Genomic DNA, 20359 nt, shown 5'->3' with positions numbered 1-20359 from the left:
ATTACTATATACAACTTAGTGCAATGTACAGTTTGCAGCTTGGGTTTTCCCAGCACTGCTCCCGGCACTGCTCTCTGTTTTTGTGTACAGTAATGTGTTTTTATAAGTGAATTGTCTCCCAAAATGTTTTATAGCTACTGTTGTATTTGCTGTCTCGTTCTTGCACTGTTGACAGTGTTTGTTTGCACTGTCTGCAGCATTTTGCACGGTGAGTATTGTTTGCACTATTTCGTATTGTCTGCATAAGCTTTGCATGGTCCCTTGTATTGCACTTAGTCCTATGTCTTCATGTGGCGCCATGGTCCTGGAGGAACGTCCTCTCCTCTCACTATGGACTACACCTGTGGTCAAAATAAAAAAACAAAAACAAAAAAACTTTGACCTTTGACCTTTAATGAACCGACTGAGAGGATTCCCCCATTGTTCTTTTTTTTTTTTTTCTTATTTTTCTTGCGTATTATATCTATACCCTATTTACGTACACTGGGACAAATAATACGTCAAATAAATATATTTCCGAGCCCGTATAACAGATAATACAGATAAAAGCACTGACTGATAAAAGTCGGAAAAGAAAACCAAACCTGCTTTGACGAATAGAAATCGAGCTTTTTAATACCACGTGACCAAACACGGAAGTAGAATTTGCCGCTGCTTCAGCTCTCCACACCGAAGAAGAGGAGCGAAGACGCGTGCTTGTGGGTTTATTTTTAAGCGCTACAAGGTCGGGACTTAGTTTTTTATTTTTCTATTTTGTGCCGATTTAAACTATTAACCAGTGAGCATGACCCAAGCGGAGAAAGAGCAGGAAAACGGGAAGGAGAAAGAGAAGGAGCGAGACAAGGAGAAAGAGAAGGAGCAGCAGCGCGGCGTGAAAAGACCCATCGCTCCTCCGGCGATCCCAGAGACCCTCCAGGAGGTCAGATCTCAGCCTAACACAGCTGACTATGTTTAGTTTTTCAGGAGCTCTCACTTTCTGCACAGATCCGTCACTTAAACTCACCACATACGCTATAAATGAACGATGTGTCTTCTTTGTTAGTTGATGTCTTTTCTATTAATCGTATTCACAGTTAAATAGTAGTAGATCTGCCAAAGTCTGTGCACATTTCAATAGCTTCAATTGTCAGGTCTTCAGATACTTAATTTTACCACCAGATGTACAATTGGTTGAGTTCATATGGACACACACTCAGTGGCCACTTTATTAGGTACACCTTGCTTGTACCGGGTTGGATAGATTCAACAAGGCGCCAGAAACATTCCTTAAAGAGTTTGGTCCACATTGATATGATGGCTTCACACAGTATCTGCAGATTTGCTCCACCATATCTCAAAGCTGGTGACTGTGGAGATATTTGAGTCCAGTGAGCTCGCCGTCATGGTCAAGAAACCAGTGTGAGAGGATTTTATCTTTGTGATATATCTCGCGTTATCCTGCTGCAAGTAGCCTTCAGGAGACGGCTACGCTGTGGTTATAAAGGGATGGACATGGTCAGGTAGGCATTTAAACCACGCTCAGTCAATGGTTGGTACTAAGGCGCTGGAAGAAAGTGTCCCTGACGACATTAAACCACCGGCCGCCTGAATAGTTGATACAAGGTGGGACGGATCCATGCTTTAATAATGTTTATGCCAGATTCTGACTGTACCATACAAAGGTTGCAGCAGAAATTCATCAGCCAGGCAACTTTTTCTAATCTCCTATTGTCCAGTATTGCCGAAACCTTGTGAAGAGTAGCCTCAGGAGTGTGTCTCTGTGTGATCTTCTGCTGCTGTAGTCCATCTTCTTCAAGGTTTGACTTGTTGTGCATTCAGAGATGCTCTTCTGCATTACTGAGTTACTGCTGCCTTTCTATCAGCTCCAACCAGTCTAACCATTACCTTCTGACCTCTAGCATCAACAAGATGTTTTCTTCCAGAGAACTGCTGCTTGCCTTTCTCTGTAAGATGGTTGTAATAATCCCACTAGATCAGAAATTGGTAAAATACTCATACCTGACAGCCATGCCACATTCAAAGTCTCTTAAATCACCTTTCTTCTCCACTCTGATTCTCACTTTGAACCTCAGCACATCATCTTGACTGTACATGCCTAAATACTCTTGAGTTGCTGCCATGTGATTGGCTGATTAGATATTTGCATTAACGTGCAGTTGAACATGTGTACCTAATGAACTGGCCAGTGTGTTTATATCAATTTCAGGTCATGTAATTGTTGGAAATTTTGCTTAAACAAGTAATACTGTATGATTAGAAGTACTTGACATGCTGTTGTGTATTTGTTGTTGAGCTCCGCTGGCTGTGGAGCATAGAGCCAAGACCTCATCCTCCTTATTTGGGATGAATTTTGGATTATTAGTCGGGCTCTTTTGTCAAAGCCTCTGTAGCTAAATGGCCTGGTCCAAAACCCTGTATTAAATCTTCTCAGAATCATGGAGGCTGTTATAGTAGGATTTTAATTTCTACTGTTTTGGCCAAGCACTTCGTCCAAGGCCCCTGAAAATCTGATGTTTTTTTTCCTCTTTTGCAGCAAATACAGAGCAACTTTGTCGTGGTCATCCACCCTGGCTCCAGGACGCTCCGCATCGGCCGAGCGACAGACACCCTCCCGGTGACGATCCCGCACGTGATAGCGCGGCGACACAAGCAAAGCGGACAGCCCAGATACGAGGACGCGTGGCTGTTGAGAGAAGGTCTAAATGTACGTCACTCGTAACCACGTGAAGCCACAGTTTGTCCTCTTAGTCTCACTCTGCTTTGTCCTCAAATTAAGTTCCACGTTGCTTTTGCCGCCTTGTTGCCTGACAGAAGCCGGAGAGCAATGAGCAGAGGCAGAATGGGCTTAAAATGGTCGACCAAGCCATCTGGTCCAAGAAGATGTCCAACGGAGTACGGAGGACTCCCGTGTCTGCTGAACAGGTTTGTTTATGAAAGACAGAGATAAGAGATGAAGTGAGGCGTCAAACCTTTTGTATTGTACTTCTTGTGTTAGAGCTCCATCTTGGAGAAGAGTTTTTATGAGTTCATGTGTGTGTTTAGGCCAGAGCGTATAACTGTCAGATCAGACCGGCGGTACTAGACTGCAGCTCCAGGGTGAAGTGGACAAACACAGCCCACCATCCTCCTTACCTGGTGGGAGAGGAGGTCAGTTCAAGAGTTCATCAAACAGTTTTCATCACCCAGAGTCTTGGTCTGTTTCATCCGTTCTTCTTACTGCCGTCATGCAGGCTCTTAATGTGAACCCTTCAGACTGTTACAACATCCACTGGCCTATGGTCCGAGGGCAGCTCAACGTGCACGCCGGGCCCGGGGGCTCGCTGACCGCCGTACTGGCTGACCTCGAGACGATCTGGAGTCATGTCATTCAGAAGCAGCTGGAGATCCCCCTCAAAGATTTAAAGGTAAGAGACACTTCCGCGGTTCTTCGTGTTTTGTGGAATGCGCTGAAACCGGAAAACGGCTTCCTAGTCACCTGCCGATCAACTTCTACCGTTTGGTGAGGATGACAGAGCGTGCTGTTGGTTCAGCAGTTGCAGCCGCCCAAGAGAAATGTACCCTACCATTTTAAAGGATCCCACTCAACCTGGACATGACGTGCTTCTGCCTTTCTTCTGTCCCATCGTTTCTGCCACCAGGGTGTTAGTAGCGCGGTCTTTGGGACCTATGGGTTGAAGGGAGGGGCCTCTGTGGATCAGGCTTGGTCCAGAGCATCCCACTTATACTCGTTCAGTTTGGGGTATGGTGAGTTTGGAAGCTGAGTCAACATCATGGACTATTTGTCATGCTTTTTGAGCTGTTCTTAAGCAGTTTTTGTAGTATGGATGGCTGCTGCCATTAGGGAGTGTCGTTGCTATGGGGTGGGGGTGCCGGGTCGGCAGCAATGTTTAGGTGGGCGCCACGTGTCTAAATAATATCTACATGAATACCAGGACCAGATTTCAGATTTCTCAGCACAACATTGCGTTGCAACAAGATTATTAATGTCATTTCCTTCAACTGTGATTAGTTTTAATGTTGCGGCTGATCATGTACTGGCTAATCAGAAGAAAACTAACCAGTTGAACAACTGCTTCTTCCAACAGGCAGTTGGATGCACACCTCCACTTCCCCTTCCTACGCTTGAGGTGCAATAAACCTATCAAATGCAATAATCTCCCACCAAAGTGCAAGGAAGTGCAACCCTCCCTACTCATGTGTGTCTTCTGTTTAACTCCGCGTTCGTTGTTAAAGATAAAGTTAAGATAAGAAGATAAGAAAACCTTTATTTGGAAATTGCAGTTTGCAACAGCATGCAGAAATGCCAGAGATAGAACAGTGAGACATTGCACAGAGAGGTGCACATATTGCACATATTAGGAGTGCTCGTTGTGGAGCCTGACAGCCGCAGGAAGGAAAGACCTTCTGTATGTTTCCTTCACACATCGAGGGTGAAGCAGTCTGTCACTGAAGCTGCTCCTCGGTCCTGTCAGGTCACCGTGCAGGGGGTGGGACTCACTGTCCAGCATGGAGGACAGTTTAGCCAGAACTCTCCTGTCACCCACCTCCCTCACTCAGTCCAAGGGGCAGCCCAGGACAGAGCTGGACTTCCTGATGATCTTATCCAGCTTCTTCCTCTCCCTCTCTGTGATGCCACTGTTCCAGCAGACCACTCCGTACAGGATGGCTGATGCCACTACAGAGTCATAGAAGGTCTTCAGGAGTGCCCCTTTCACTCCAAAAGACCTCCGTCTCGCAGGAGTTTCTGCTATCCTTGTTCAAGCCTTGCATTATCCTGGACAATCCGATCGAAAGTGTCTAGTACCTGTAGTCACACCTGGCGTCTCCACTGCTTTTGGAAATGCTCTTTTCGCTTCACCACATTTGCTTTGTGTTTTTGGTCGTTAGTATTACAGATGCATCCTGTTGGTCCCTGACATCTACAACAGGCCGCACATCAAGGAAGTTGTCAACATGCTGTTGCTTAACATGGGCTTCTCAGGTAACGTGCATATACACTTACCGGCCACTTCATTAGGTACACTAGTGAAAACATTCTAATAAAACAGCAAACTAAATCTTATCTTCATGAAGAAATCATGAAGATAAGATTTAGTGCAGGACTCTTATATTAAGACGCACCTTTTTTCTGTCATTTTACAAGAATATGCAACGACATAAAGAGTGCTACGCCTGAAATTAGTGCTATATATTCAGCCAATAAAAAGAAACAGGGAGTGGTGTGGTGGTTAGCACTGACGCCTCACAGCAGGGAGGTTCTGGCCAGCAGAGCAAGATTTTGATTTGTCAGCCCAATGGCCCACAGGTAGAAACTGTTATTTTAAGTTTGTTAGTGCCTTCTAACTCCTGTATCTTCTGCCAGAGGACAGGAGGACCAATGGTTCATGTCCTGGATGGGAGCAGTCTTTTATAGCGTTTTTTTAGAATGCATTCATTTTCACTAGTGTACCTAATAAACTGGCAGGCAATTGTAAACTGTCGTATAGAATATTGTTTGCCTAAGTAGCATCCAGTCTTTCTGTCTATTGTCATCTTCTTACTTTCTCTCGTGTGTGTGCGTGTTTGTGTGTAGCAATCATTGTGCACCAGGAGTCGGTGTGTGCTACATTTGGCAGTGGGCTGAGCAGCGCTTGTGTCGTGGATGTAGGCGACCAGAAGACGAGTCTCTGCTGCGTAGAGGACGGAGTGTCCCACCGGAACTCTAGGTGAGTTATTTTTGGATTATGACTCCATTTCCCACAGACAACAAAAAGTGAACATTTGATTACATTTGTGATTTTATTTATTATTTATTTAATTTCATGGTGTGCTTGTCTGTTGCAGGTTGTGTTTGGCGTACGGTGGCTCAGATGTGACCCGCACTTTCCTCTGGCTCCTGCAGAGGGCGGGATTTCCCTACAGAGACTGTCAGCTGTCCAACAGACTAGACTGTCAGCTCCTGCAGCATCTGAAAGAAACATTCTGTCATCTGAATCAGGTGTGTGTTGGTGGAGTTAATTGACATCTGTGCTTTTAAGAGTTCGGAGAACAATCTCTTTTATGATGATCGTGGCATACATCCGTCTGGTTAAATAAGAGCAGCTGCAGCCAATCAGATTCATTCCACAATGTTTTTTCTCTGCTCGTAACAGGACATATCAGGACTACAAGATCATGAATTTCAGACACGTTTCCCAGAAGCACCAGCTCTTCTGTATCAGGTTCGACTAGGAGATGAGAAATTACAGGTATTTTGATCTGCAGCTGTTGATATATTTTACATTTGATCTGAGCTGTGTGTGTCTCAGCTCATGTTTTCTGGCTTTGTGTGTGTGTGTGTCTCCCTCCTCGTCAGGCACCCATGGGTCTTTTCTATCCAACCACATTTGGCATTGTGGGTCAGAAGATGACATCACTTCAGTATCGTTCCCAAGGCGACTCAGAGGATCCTCACGATGAACATTACCTGCTGGCCACACAAAACAAACAGGACCAGGTAACACAGACACAAAGACGTGTTTCATGCACTGAATTAAAATGTATTTCTTCAAAATGACGATTCCTGCGTGCATTTTTGCTTATTCTTTTATTTGCTCCATCAGTCTTCCAAGTCTGCTGCAGACCGGAAGGCTGTCTCCAGACCAGGCGGAGGTGTGGATGGTGAGATGAGCAGTCAGGGAGGGATTGGGGAGCTGTCAGACCTGCCCAGGGGCTGTGGGAGCAGCAGCGGCGGTGGCGGTGCAGCAGGAGGAGGGATGCAAGGGGAGATGGAGCTGGGGTCCGCCCAGGGCGAGTGCCTGATGGGGGCAGGAGAGGTGGAAGAACCCCTGTCTGCTCACCTCTCCAGGAAGACCGCTATCATGAGCCAGTTTGAGAGCAAAGCGCTGGGGCTGGACAAGGCCATCCTGCACAGCATCGACTGCTGTGGTAAGCAAGTAGAGCGTGAAGTGAAAAGAGAACTGAGTAGTAACATGAAATTAGAGGAGGACGACAGATGTTTCAGGTGTTTCCGGTTGTAGCTCATCTCGTCTTTGTGGTTGACAGCATCGGATGAAACCAAACGAAAGATGTACAGCTCCATCCTGGTAGTGGGAGGAGGGCTCATGTTCCACGGCGCTCAGGAGTTTCTGCTTCACCGCATCATCAACAAGATGCCGCCCTCCTTCAGAAGGCTGGTGGACAACGTGGAAGTCATCACGCGGCCAAAGGTAACCTGGGATTAAGTCAATGCTGACAAAGCACGGTGGTAGTTTGTACTGACAATAAAACACTGTACTATACACTGATCCTTTACTTATACTGATGTGCGTCCAGGACATGGATCCGCGGCTGATATCGTGGAAGGGGGGAGCAGTGCTGGCGTGTCTGGACACCACGCAGGAGATGTGGATCCACCAGAGGGAGTGGCAGCGCTTCGGTGTCAGAATGCTGCGAGAAAGAGCCGCCTTCGTTTGGTGAAACTACATCTCACTCGAAGACTCTCACAGATATAGAGTGAGAGGCAGACGGCTCAGAGATGGATCAAACTCAGTAGGTCGTGCTGTTGGTTGAAAATCTCAAATGTTTTTTCCAGAGACAGAAACTAAATTCCTTACACAATCGATGCACACAGTGGACTACTATTTTTAGTAGTTGCATTGGCTGTTTCTTACATCAGATGCTGGCCACGCTGTGCAACTTTTGAACAGTATTTAAAAGGAGAAGCCTTTTATATGTTAACATTTTGTAAATAGTATTTCATTGATGCCACCCTGAAGCCTGGAACTGTAAATAAACCTGTTACACTTGAATGTATAATACAGTTATATTTCATAGGAATTTGGGAGAATCAGCAAACTGAACAAAGAATGACATCACCTGCTCTGCCTTTATCCACATTTTAGATTTAACTTAACACCCTCACGTTCTGTCCAGCCAGGTCGTGTCATTACTGTGTGTCACAGTAAAGGAGCGAGACAAACTCTGTAGTAAATTTTTATTCGAACAAAAAGATATAAAACAAAAACAAACTAGATGATTTCCAGGAGGGATAACTATGATAACTATAACTTAAATGGCAGTGTCACGCATATCTAAGAGATAGGTGAGACTGTAAATTTGACGCAGGGAGAAAGGGTGAGGTGATGCGGTTAGCTGCTGTATCAGCCCTTCTGGCCCCTACGTGTAGGAATTCCCAGAAAGGCGTCAAGAAACCGCTCGTGGCGGTGGCAGCTGGTGAAGAGGGGCTTCGGCACCGTGCACGTCGCTTAACGGACACTGGACAAAGCCCCGCGCCTACACATGCATGTGTAGGCGTTTACCTGGAGAGAGGAGAGGGTTACGCAAATGGTGAGATGATGGTCTGGTCACAAAGCAACTTCAAGACTAAAAAACTCATTGTGTTCCTGAGAGTCCAACACACTGCTGCTTAAGAGAACATGCAACCCTTCAACAGAGACAAACCATACAAGCCTTAATAAAACTAAATACTGAGATAGCATTAACTCCAACTGAGCCTTAAAATATTTTAGAGCTGAGACAGGCTTTTTGTTGGAATAATGCCTGACTCATGAAGCTTCAAGTTAGTTGAAACATTTACACTCACTTGCCAGTTCATAACATAAACCAGTAAAAACAAATGTATTCTACTACATCACTTCTGCACTAAATCTCATCTTCATGAAGGTTCTGGTATTTAGCATGTGTTTCAAACAACTTCAACCGTGTTTTCATTGTGGAGGCTGTGGTTTGTAGTACTACTGAATTATATTGTGTTGTACTGACACGTGTTCCTATTATTTTGACATTTTAGTCAGTGGGCTAGGCTAAATAAGAGAAATAAGTTAGTGTTTAACAGCACCACTACACCCTTTAAAATGATCATCCAGTTGAATCACCACCTTTCTGACGCTGATTCAACATAAACTGAACATTAGAACAGTTATGAAGGAGGATTTAGTGCAGGACCGTTACATTAGAATGCGTCTGTTTTCACTAGTGTACCTAATGTTTTGGCAAGTGAGACGTACTTCACAGTCTCCAGATACAGAAGGCATGGGAATCCAACAAGCGGTTCATATGACAAGTAAAGTTTGATTCAGAAAAACTATTCCTCACCTTCCTCATCCTCCGCCCATGGGTGGAGCACCAGGTCCTCCGCCATGCATTACTCTTCCCATCCGCCTTCTGCCACCCGGGGGACCTGGGGGACTGGAAATGCAAACGACAGAGAAGACAAAGAGGAGGGTCAAATGGCATAAACACTGAGTGGCAGGTATTCCCTGTATCAGTTTTTACATTAGATAATCTAAACCAGTGGTGGTGTATGTGACACGGTAGAGGACATGACGGTGCTCCAGTGACCTACCCTCTGCCGTCAGTGTAGCGTGATGAAACGCCGTTTCTGTCCTTTGTCATGTCTGAGTGAATCATTGTCCTAAAACTGGTGGAAGAAAAAGAAGACCAGAGTGAATAGAAGGCTGACATGGTGACATATTTCTCCACAACAAATTATCTGTCACAGTGTCTCCCCGACTTAAATGTAATGAATATTTCATCTGCAAAGTTAACACTATCAGACAAAAGAAATCCATTATCATGTTACCCCACGTCTCAAGGAAGACATACAAGTAGCACCATGCAAATTATTACTACACTATAAAAAACATGTCCATTCTAGTAAATAAGGTGGTCAGTTGCGTTACTTGGTTTAATGTTGTAGACTTACAAGAGGCCGATAAACTCCACTGCTTCCCAGAAGAGATCAACCAGTAAGGAAAGTCGCCATGGCGACTGCATCCTGTTGTCCAGGACCTGACCTGTGTAGGACAGAGAGACATGGATGAGAAGACAGGAAATGGACAATGAGAGACACAAGAATGTACGAACGCTTTCCTCCTTACTGGACCAGTTTACATGGGTGGCTCTTAACAGTGTCAGTCAGTAAACATGTAAACATCAGGCCACAGGTACCACATATAAACAACACAGCGTGGCCCCGGTTCCCAAATATATTACAAGATACGATTATTTTGTCCGATTCTAAGCCCAAGGAACCACAATTAAAAACGGGGTCCAGTTTCATTTGTTTGTCTAATTTTCCTGGCGTCACGTTAACTCAGCGGTTGATCTTACTGCGCAGATTCACTCAGGCTAAGCTAGCTAAGGAGCTAATTGGTTACATTTAGCCTTAAACTCTTCTTCCATGACACATTCCCGTTAATACGTCGTCTTTTAAAATGTTCAATATTTCAGAAGACGTCAACCGGAAAGCTAGATATTCGCTCAAACGACGAGAAAACGGTAAGAAACATAACAGAAATCACTCACCGTTGGACACGTACACCATCTTTTCGAAAGTACCTGAACAGCCTTCACAGCTGTTTACGCTTGGCGTTGCACTTCCGGTCCCGTTGTCGTATTATTGTCTGACGCGCATGCGCGGCCATTGCGGAAACAGAAATGCCAAATTAGAAGTCTACAAAATAAAACGACGAAAGTCCTGCACTAAATATCCCTTCATGACTGTTGAGTTGATGCTTAATCAGCGTCAGAAATGTGGTAATTCAATTGGATGGTAATTTTTGGAGGATATAGTTTGTGGTGTTGTTAAAATTAATAAATTATCCACTAAAGTGTTTCTGCTATTTAGTCAACCCACTTTTTTCCCACATGACTTACTTCTCTTTGGTTGTTTTTTTCCCCTAAGCTTGTTACCATGACTGTAAATATTTCATCTATATATTTCTAATGCAGACAAAAGTGCTACTTCTGCAACATCCTATGATTTGCTGAATGTGTGTTATGTAACATAGAGTTTTCTACTGAACACTTATTAGAGCCCATAAGTGCCCACAACTTAAGAGAATAAAGCAGAAGTGGTATTGTGTCTGAGAACCTGCGGTGTAAAATTAGCTCCAAACATAAGAGTCGATGTAAGCTTTAATACTGCCAGAATACAAACATTACATACAGCATTTGTCAGAAAGAGCAGAAAGAGCTCTTAAACCAAGAACATAACATCTTTTAGAACAAAGAGCAGTTCACCAAGTCATTTGGGTGCTTTTATGCAGACATTATCTGCACATCTAGCCAACAGAGGAACTACTGTATATCTTCTGGGATTCAAGCTGTGACTTGGTTTCACACTTTATCCTTAAGAGATTTTATGATACATAAAAAATAAAGAAAACAGCCATGCTTTACAGTAAAAAACAATCATAAACAGTATGATCATTAGCAAAAAGCTAAGTTTTTCATCTGGTCTGCATATAAGGAAACAAATGTGAATATCTCATTTCATTACGATGTATTTTGCATATCAGAATATACTGTATAACAATAGCAGTATATACACTTAAGTCTACTTAGAGCAACCCTCAACAAAACACACTTAAGTTTGAATGTTTGCTTTAAAGACCAAAAAGAAAAAGCTTTTGGCACGATTAAAAGTTGCATGACGACATATTCATGCAAAAGAAATGAATCCGAACCAGAATATATTTCTTATTCATGAGCACATTTAAAGGGGAACTCCGGCGCAAAATGAACCTGGGGTTAATAACACATGTGTACCGAGTTCGACCGTTCTCTGGTATTTGTTTTCATGCATTTGTTTTGTTAGTAAAATGTGACCAGTTTTCTTGCAAACCGCTATTTAGCGTATAACGCTAACCTTCGGGGCACACCTATACATAAAAAGAAATCGCTATTTCTATACCACTAACAAGGCTCACAATATCACCACACTTACACGGTAGCATAACTAGGTTCTCTACATGTAAACCGAAGCATTGAGAACTTTGCAAGTATACAGGCAGTTTATTAAAAAAGGAATACAGTACCGTTCGCGTCCGGCTCGCTTATCCAGGCGGGCGCCATCTTGGGGAAACTGAACTGTCTGTTGCCGGAAGAAAGCACTGAGAGCATAGAGAAGCACTGAACGAAGAGTGTTCAGTTTCCCCAAGATGGCGCCCGCTTGGATATGTGAGCCAGACATGAACGGTACTGTATTCCTTTTTTAATAAACTGCCTGTATACTTGCAAAGTTCTCAATGCTTCGGTTTACATGTAGAGACCCTAGTTATGCTACCGTGTAAGTGTGGTGATATTGTGAGCCTTGTTAGTGGTATAGAAATAGCGATTTCTTTTTATGTGTCGGTGTGCCCCGAAGGCTAGCGTTATACGCTAAATAGCGGTTTGCAAGAAAACTGGTCACATTTGACTAACAAAACAAATGCATGAAAACAAATACCAGAGAACGGTCGAACTCGGTACACATGTGTTATTAACCCCAGGTTCATTTTGCGCCGGAGTTCCCCTTTAAGTTAAAGTCTGAAGGCATTCTGCGGTTTCTCTTTATATAATCACGTCTTGGAAAGGCTGGAAGTTAGCACAACGGACGGGGTTACTCCTTGTCACTAGTCTGAAGATCACATTCTTCACCCTTTTCATGATGCACTTGTGAGTTGTGCTCTTTTTCAACAATGTGGGGTTCAGAACTTGTGCTGTGCTCTTCTTCACCGCCTTCAGATTGTTCTGTGCTCTGCGTTACGACATTAGCCTGGGGTTCACATATTGCGTCGTCTCCTACAGGCTTTTGCGTGCCACACTCTTCAGAAGCTGTTTGTGCATCATCCTCATTGTCGTGTTCAGTATCATGTCCATCTGGCTTTTGTGCATCAGCCTCCGTCTCCGGTTTCTGATTGGCTGCTCCCCTAAAAATACCAGCTTTGTGAAGCTCCCGGCGTATTGTCCTCACGGAGACAGTGTGAGAGAGGTGTTTGTTCAGCTCTGTGGTTAATTTCGAGGCCGTATACTCGGGGTGTTCATCCACTATAGTGAGAAGCGTCTGTCTGTCCTGTTCCGTGAGCTTTGACTTGCGGCCGCTGTTCTTCTTCGCCGATGCCGTTCGTCCGTGTTTGATGTACACGGTCATGACTCTTGACACCGTTCCTCTCGCCACGTTGAACAGCTGGGCAGTTTTTGTGACAGATGCCCCCGACAGCCGTGCAGCGACTATCTGGCATCTCTCAAACTCTGTTAAGTCACTCATAGTGCTGTGAACAATCCTGCATGAGAAATAAACAGAAAGCAACAGGCTCTTTACCTGCTACTCTGGAGCTCCAAAGTCCTTAGTGTATAGTGTTTCCATTATTTTGTATCCTGAAGCATCCTGGGGAGGAGAAATCAACTGCAGGGGAGTCTCTTTGGTCTATAGATTGGTAGAGAGATGAAAAAAAAAAATGAGATTTGAACATTACATTTGTCAGAAACAGCAACAAACAAATGGGTGCTAACGAGGATGGAGGCTACAGAGGGGGGGCTGATATTACCTGAAGCGTTAAAGAAAGAAAACCAAAAGCTAGACACATTATCCAAACACTTTACAGCACAGTTCAAACGACCACACGGCCGCTAAAGCACACACAGAGAGGCTAAACTGCTCAGATTGTGCTACCAGTCAAGTTGATGGTAACTGTCGATGCATTAATCTAGGCTAGCCAGGTAGAAGGCTAACGTTAGCTTCCAAAAACACAACGCACGGTTATTGTTTTAATGTCATGATAAATGGAACATACTGATATGTGCAGAGACTATAATGCGTTTTACTTACAGATAAAATTGCACAACGTAGTTAGGTTGCCCACTGACACTGCGCATCCGAGCTGAACGTGTTTATTTTTTGTTTGTTTTTTTAACTGCTGAACATTACCGGAAGCAGTACAACTGTTAGTTCCGGTTTAAGGTTTTCACAATAAAAGAGCTAACAGATTTTATTGCTCCCCAAAGGGAAATTAGTGCGTTACAACGGCAGTAAAAACATAAATACAATAAGTTAACTAACCAAAGTTGGGTGAAAAAAAATATATACACTGTGGACACCATGAATATCATGAATTAACATCTCCAAAAGGAGTATTCTTCTTATAGACAATGGACAGAAATTGCATGATATACCTGAGGTGTATTGCACTTGAAAATAAATATTGCACAGAATAAACCGATACATGAGTTTGTTCTGCAAGAATTTAATACTTTAATTTATTTAAATTAATTGTAATTGAACTGAAACTTAATCAACAGAAACTGGTCCACTTGAAAATATTCTCTTAAGTATTTGTGCGTTGTAAATGCTTATTATTTATTTAGGATTTTAATGTTCCATATAAGTAATTCTTCACTTTCTGTTATTCCACATGCTGCAGACACTCCATTGAAACTACATACATCGCTATTCGGAAACACAGTATGTTTTCACATTTGAATGATTTGTAAATCAACTATGATTTACTAATCCATGAGTCCGTGAGTGAATAACATAATAAATGTTGTGTTTTGAGAATAGTAATGTCCAGACTGAAACAGCAATCATCTCTTTAGGAATGTTTTTGCCTCTTTAGGACCACCAGAGGGCAGCAGAGTCAATAGGATGAATGTAGAACTCACTCGCTCTGCCTTCTCATAAACAAACTAACAGAGATAATATGCTTTCCTTATTTTGATAGAGACCTTATGGTCCCCTTGAAGGCCCCTGGAGGTTCCCAGAATCCCCTTTGGGGAAAACTAATGAATTAAAAAGAAGCAGCTCTACGTCTCAGAGGCTGTGAGCTTTGAAGCAACTTGTCGCCCCGCTGGAGTTCCTCTTTTGCTGCTCCTGATGGTCATGACCCCAGACTGAAGGCCAGAGGGTTAAAAGGTCAGACAAAACAGGGCTGGACTTCTGACGGCTGAGCCAGGCAGAAGGATTAGATTTCAATAAGAAGTCTCGTCCTTCTGCCTAATTTCAATTATCTTTTTCCAGGTGTTAGACTTTTCATCTTTGCACAGAATGATTCAGAGTATGCAAATGTCAGTAGAGCTCCGTGTTCACTCACTGAGAAAGCTTACTTTACATTAATGTCAGTTTTTGGTGTAAATAATTTTAGTTTATCATTCATTTATCTTCTGTAACCGCTTGTTCCTGTGAAGGGTCATTGGGGATGCTGGAGTCTATCCCAGCTGTCATCGGGCGGGGGTACTCCCTGCACAGGTCTCCAGTCTATCGCAGGGCTATAATTTTTATAAAAGTTTATTGTTGTTAAAAAATGTTTATGCATGAATCACGTTGTTTTTCTGCAAAACTCTACTTCACATGTCAGGCTGTTTCAGTTTGTGTGCTAGCTGGACGCCCTGCATCTTATCTGGTTGGAAACCACAGGAAATAATTGAATACAGTGAGTAGAAAAAGTATTTATGCCCTGATTTCCTGTTTTCACTTTATGTACTAGACATTTTTATTACATGTTTTGGAAATGCCTTGCACAAAAAATACACAAAATATAATGAACAGGATATCATTTATAAAAGCAACAAAAGGGAAATTCACCTAAAGCTGTAAATACTTTTTACAGGCGCTTTGTAACTGTGGTCACGACTTGCAACACATCTCCCCCAACTCACAACTCACACACAAATCCTCATCCATCATTTTGACAATCAGTTGGTGGTTGCACACACACATACACACACCCACACTCTAGCAGACCCTTGGTGCTAATGCTCTTCCACTTAGACCGTGTTTTCACAAGGCTGTAATGGATGAGTCCATTAGTGTTAAGTAGCGGGGTCGCCTATTTTTCACACCCTCTCGTGGGCAAAAGTTCGCCGCCCCTCTCACAACAAGAACAACTTTCAACGCAGTCATCACTTTACATGACGGAAATACATGGAAGCTCACACAGAAACTTTCTGTTTCTCTCATCCCGTCCTTTCATTCCAACAGTCATGCAGCATCTTTATTAATAGAAATAAAAACAGCAACGGAGAAATACAATTAAATTTAAGAGTTTGTGATGTTAAAACGGGACAATAAGTGGAAATGTTTTCCCACCACAGAGACATGACGTTTCCTTTCAGCGTCTGAGTGTTCAGTAAGAGTCAGTGTCGACAGCGAGTCAGTAGCCCGAGAAAATTATAGGGTGAGGGTACATTTCATGCATGCACGTGTTATCGTTGGCATGTCTACCTGAAGACACACTCGCATGTCCAGAAATAGGAGAGACGGATGTGTGAGTGTGAGCATGTGTAGGTGAGATTATTGTTTCATTAAAGGTCTTTCAGGTCTGCTGGAGTCATATGGACGAGGTATAGAGAGGAAAGACGGAGAGAAGGGGGGTTGAAATAGAAAAAAATATATTAATAAAAAAATATTATAATATAATATTCTTTACTTCACTCTTTCCCTCCTTCTTTGACGCCCTCCATTTCCCTTTCTTCCCTCTTGTGATAATTGGAGCTATGTGTCTCTCAGCTGTGAATGGTTATTGGAGATCAGAAATGAGACACTGCTTGGCTGCCGATCTGTGTCTCCAGACTCAACAATTGGCTCCAGCTGATAAGGAAAAGAAAGCAAACTGCCAGAGAGGATTGGGACTGGGTTGTTGTGTGTAAATATAAGGGTGGATAATGATGGCCAATATGAAGTACATAGGAAACAAATTGCTTAATTACAAATTAGGAGGGGATTAGGAGCAGGAGGGAAGACAGTTAGAAACAGATTGACAAGCAGGAAGAAGGGAAAAGAAAAAGTCTATCCAAAAAAGTTGACGCCATGACAACTCCTCAAAAGTGAAACCAAAGCAAGTAGAGCTCCCCCTGGTGGCTGGCTGCAGTATAGGTGATAGGCTCCACCTCCTCCATGTTAGTGGGTGGGGCTTGTCATCCATTAACGTGGCTCCATTCTTGGACAGACTCTGGCTCCACACTGGCAAGATGGTGCCACCCGTATCCCCGGGATACCAGCATCAGTTTGGCCAATGGGAAGAAGAAAAGTCACGTCGTTCATTTTTTCTACAGTCTATCATCTCTACATGAAGAGAAGGCATTGTAAGGCTGGTACAAAGCATGAAAATAAGCTCTCCTGAATAATGAGCATATGCAGTGATCAGGCATAGCATTATGACCACCTTCCTAATATTGTGTAGGTCTACCCTGTGCCTCCAGAACAGTTGTGACTCATCAGAGAATGGACATGGACCTTCTGAGGGTGTCCTGTGGCGTCTGGTAACAGAATGTTATTAGTGGGGGGCCTATGAAGGGAGGGGCCTCTGTGGATCATCCCACAGATACTTGATCAGTTTGGGATCTAGTGAATTTGAAGGCCAGGTCAACACCTTGTGGTGTTCTTCATGTTTGTTTTTTTTGAGTTGTTCCTAAAGCATTTTTGCGTGTGTGTCTGTGTCAGGCTGCATCCTGCTGTGGATGGCTGCTGCCATCAAGGAGTGTCATTGCTATGGGGTGGAGGTGCCTGGTCTGGTCTAGGTGGGTGCTACATGTCTAAGTAACATCCACATGAATGAATGCCAGGTCCAGTATTTTCCCAGCAGAACACTGAACTGTCACAAGATGGTCAATGTCATTCACTTCTCTAATGTTAAGGTAGGACTGATTCACTTATGTAGCCCTTGCTAAAGCAATTGATTTATTGATTTATAACAAAATAAAAGTTCATTATGTTTTGAAGGCTGTAAAAATTCATACATATGGTTAAAATACAGAACAATTTAAAAAAAGAAGAGTTATGTTCATGCTGATTTAGGTTGCGCTTGTGAGATACGAGTCATTGTATGATATTTAGGATCACTGCATTATTACTTTATAAGAGTAACCCAGGCCCTGCCCCATAGGCACATGAGATGGGTGTAACACTTAGATTAAAATCTCCTTTGAACGCACGATGTGGGTTCACGTTTCCAAATGCCGACGTAGCTCTTGGAAACAATTCCACACCTTTTACTTGATGAGTAAATCATTCTGAATTAAGCGACCGATTACATTCGAGCCTCACGAAATGGTGTTGCTTTTCTTTCTTTCCCTCCATGTAAATATGCTAAAATTACACCTCTAAGGCTTTAAGTCTACATGTATAATATAGCTAATATATATATATAATATAAAAATATGACTGAGTTGTTCCTAAAGTGTTTTTGTGTGTGTGATTCAAGGATTCAAGGATTCTTTATTGTCATTTCAACACGTGTTGGTACATGGGATGGAACGAAATTAGTTTCTCTGGTCCCGATTCAAGCCATCCTGCTGGGGATGGGTGCTGCCATCAAGGAGGGTCATTGCTATGGGGTGGGGGTGTCTGGTCTGGTCTAGGTGGGTGCTACATGTCTAAGTAACATCCAATGCCAGTCCCAGAACACTGAATGTTCACAAGATGGTCAATGTTATTCACTTCTCCTGTCAGTGGTCATACCTGATCGTTTTAAAATCATATGCCATGTGTGCAGTGAGTACGATGAACTTGACCTGGCCTGTCTCAGCTGCAGCTTTCTTTACAACAAGGGGGAGCTCTCTGGTCTGGATCTGAACTGTTGCAGAGATGCTTTCAGCTAAAAAGTCAAGCTTACCCTGCTCAGTAAATTAACTTTGACACTTCAAGGGAGAAACAGAACTGTCTTTAGTTTGTCAGATAAAGTGTCTGCATGCAGAGCCCATTATCATTATCTGGTATTTTGAGACAGACTGAGAGTGGCACGTCTTAAGCTGGCGTGCAGCTTCGTGAGCGTCAGAATTTTCTTCAAACTGCAGATGCAACTACAGCTGGATTAAAACAACATTGTAGAGTACAAGATGACATAAAATAGAGTAAATGTACCTACTTTCTAACAAACATTCAGCCGCTGTGAGTGGCTGTAGAGAGAGAGATTACACGCCATTATGTTCAGTCCATCCATCAAGCCAGTGAACGTACCGCAATAAAACCAGCAGCTGCAGGAAATAACATGCTAACGTAAGAAGGCGAGTAGCCGTCAACTCCTGGATGACAAAATGAAAAACATTCGAGGAGCTCATAATTCTTCTCCGCTCTTTTCTACGTATCCTCCCTGAGTAGGTGTAGTGGCTGGGAAGGAAACGTCACGAAGGAGCCAAGGAGTAAAGGTGAGCGGGAGGTGAGGAGGGATGGATGAGACACAGTGAGGTGAAAGAAGAAGAGAGCGCACAGACGACTGTACGGACGCGATCGCTCAGACGGAGAACTGAACTGCTCTCTGCAACTGGCAGGGGTCAAAAGTCCGGCCTTTAGGGAAATGACCGTGCAACTCATGAATCATCGTGGCAACCTATAACTAAGTGTACGCACTGTATTTGTGTGTGCGTGAGCGCGCGTCCACTTTCTTCCTGATGAATGAAAAGCACTTTCTTTTGGAGTTCAGAGGTTAAATTCTTCCACTGGAAACATTTAGACACCCAAATCTTTTTAGGACTCCTGGGATCTATTGCTGCACTACACACACACACACACACACACATAGAAAAAAAAAAAAAGAAATATCCAGAAGACCTGCTAGCGCACGGCTCAACTGGACAAGTAGCCACAAGATGAGTCCTAAAGGAATGCAGCTCCAGAGATGTGAAAACGAAAGAAGAAGAAGAAAAAGGCAGAAAGTTTTGAAATTCAGGAAAAGAGAAAGTGTCACACATGACTCAATGATTTTTTGAAGAGGGTGTGTGTTTGCATGCACTGTAAATGCAAATGCCTCAACTTTAGGGTCCAATGCCTACCCCAATTCATGCTACATCAGCCCTCATTTTTCATTTTCTTTTATATTAAGCATTCAGCGTTGTTGTCTTACCATGATATAATCCATTCATGTGATTCCCGCCACCAGAATGTATATCTACCGATCAGCCACAACGGCCTGTTCTTCTAGGAAACTTGTGTCCTGGCATTCATGTAGACCAAGTACAACCCACAGGCCGAGGGTGATGCATCCCGGTTCCGTACGTTCCCCAGCTAAGTGATGCACCCGGCCATCCATCTCAGATCAGACCACCTTCTTCAGTTCCTCCGTAGTCCAGTTCCGATGCTCAAGTGTCCATTGTAGGAGATTTCAGCTGTGGACAGGGGTCAGCATGGATGCCCTGACTGGTCTCTAGCTACACAGCCCCATACACCACTAACTGATGTACCAGCATTAACTTCTTCAGGAGTTTGAGCTTCAGGGGCTCGTCTGTAGGACCAGACCTCACAGGCCAAGCCTTATCCCCATGTGCATCAATGATCCTTGGCCGCCCCAGGTACTGACCCCTGCAGACCGGGAACACTCCACAAGAGCTGCAGACTTGGAGATCCTCTGACCCGATCGTCTAGCCGTCACAGTTTGGTCCTTGTCTATGTCGCTCAAATTCAGGAAAGCAAGAAACACAAGTTTACTTTCTTTATTAGCAGTACGTGTAATTTTAGAAAAAGAGAGACTGAACTGTGGAGTTGGAAATAAAATCAAACTATCGATGAAAAGGTTTGAAATAGTGTGTGAGGGTAGGAGGATGGACAAGTTGGCTAGAGGCTATAAAGGAATGTTGACATGCTGGCCAGTAATGTGACTTAAATATGAGTTTCATTCATAATGTA

At 43.5% G+C, this 20359-nt stretch overlaps 2 protein-coding genes across 2 annotated transcripts; one reads left to right on the top strand and one right to left on the bottom strand.

The window, feature by feature from the left end:
* Nucleotides 1-53: 53 nt before the first annotated feature.
* actr8 (actin related protein 8) lies at nucleotides 54-7803 on the top strand. Its single transcript, XM_084552802.1, has 13 exons — nucleotides 54-919; nucleotides 2534-2704; nucleotides 2812-2922; nucleotides 3043-3147; nucleotides 3231-3404; nucleotides 4888-4981; nucleotides 5573-5705; nucleotides 5824-5977; nucleotides 6132-6227; nucleotides 6335-6475; nucleotides 6582-6906; nucleotides 7024-7187; nucleotides 7294-7803. Exons 1-13 carry the CDS (start codon nucleotides 785-787, stop codon nucleotides 7435-7437), a joined length of 1947 nt encoding a protein of 648 aa, XP_084408928.1. The 5' UTR covers nucleotides 54-784; the 3' UTR covers nucleotides 7438-7803.
* A 137-nt stretch (nucleotides 7804-7940) lies between these two features.
* On the bottom strand, nucleotides 7941-10577 carry selenok (selenoprotein K). The gene is made up of 5 exons (XM_084552803.1): nucleotides 10288-10577; nucleotides 9686-9776; nucleotides 9326-9400; nucleotides 9076-9168; nucleotides 7941-8279 (listed from the first exon to the last, which is right to left on the bottom strand). The coding sequence occupies exons 1-4, from the start codon at nucleotides 10304-10306 to the stop codon at nucleotides 9081-9083; spliced, it is 273 nt and encodes a 90-aa protein (XP_084408929.1). The 5' UTR covers nucleotides 10307-10577; the 3' UTR covers nucleotides 7941-8279; nucleotides 9076-9080.
* Between the last annotated feature and the right edge of the window lie 9782 nt (nucleotides 10578-20359).

The sequence above is a fragment of the Chelon labrosus genome, assembly GCF_963514085.1.
Source record: "Chelon labrosus genome assembly, chromosome: 10".
NCBI lineage: Eukaryota > Metazoa > Chordata > Actinopteri > Mugiliformes > Mugilidae > Chelon > Chelon labrosus.
Note: the sequence above shows the minus strand (reverse complement) of the source record. Positions and strands in the feature narration are given on the sequence as shown.

Excerpts from the sequence above, each read along its gene's own strand:
- actr8 (XM_084552802.1), top strand. The coding sequence starts at position 785 with ATGACCCAAGCGGAGAAAGAGCAGGAAAACGGGAAGGAGAAAGAGAAG. Across the intron at positions 4,982-5,572 it reads GCTTAACATGGGCTTCTCAG|CAATCATTGTGCACCAGGAG; the intron begins GTAACGTGCATA and ends GTTTGTGTGTAG. Across the intron at positions 6,228-6,334 it reads TAGGAGATGAGAAATTACAG|GCACCCATGGGTCTTTTCTA; the intron begins GTATTTTGATCT and ends CCTCCTCGTCAG.
- selenok (XM_084552803.1), bottom strand. Across the intron at positions 9,401-9,685 it reads GTGGAGTTTATCGGCCTCTT|TTTTAGGACAATGATTCACT; the intron begins GTAAGTCTACAA and ends TTCTTCCACCAG. Across the intron at positions 9,169-9,325 it reads CGCTACACTGACGGCAGAGG|TCCCCCAGGTCCCCCGGGTG; the intron begins GTAGGTCACTGG and ends TTGCATTTCCAG.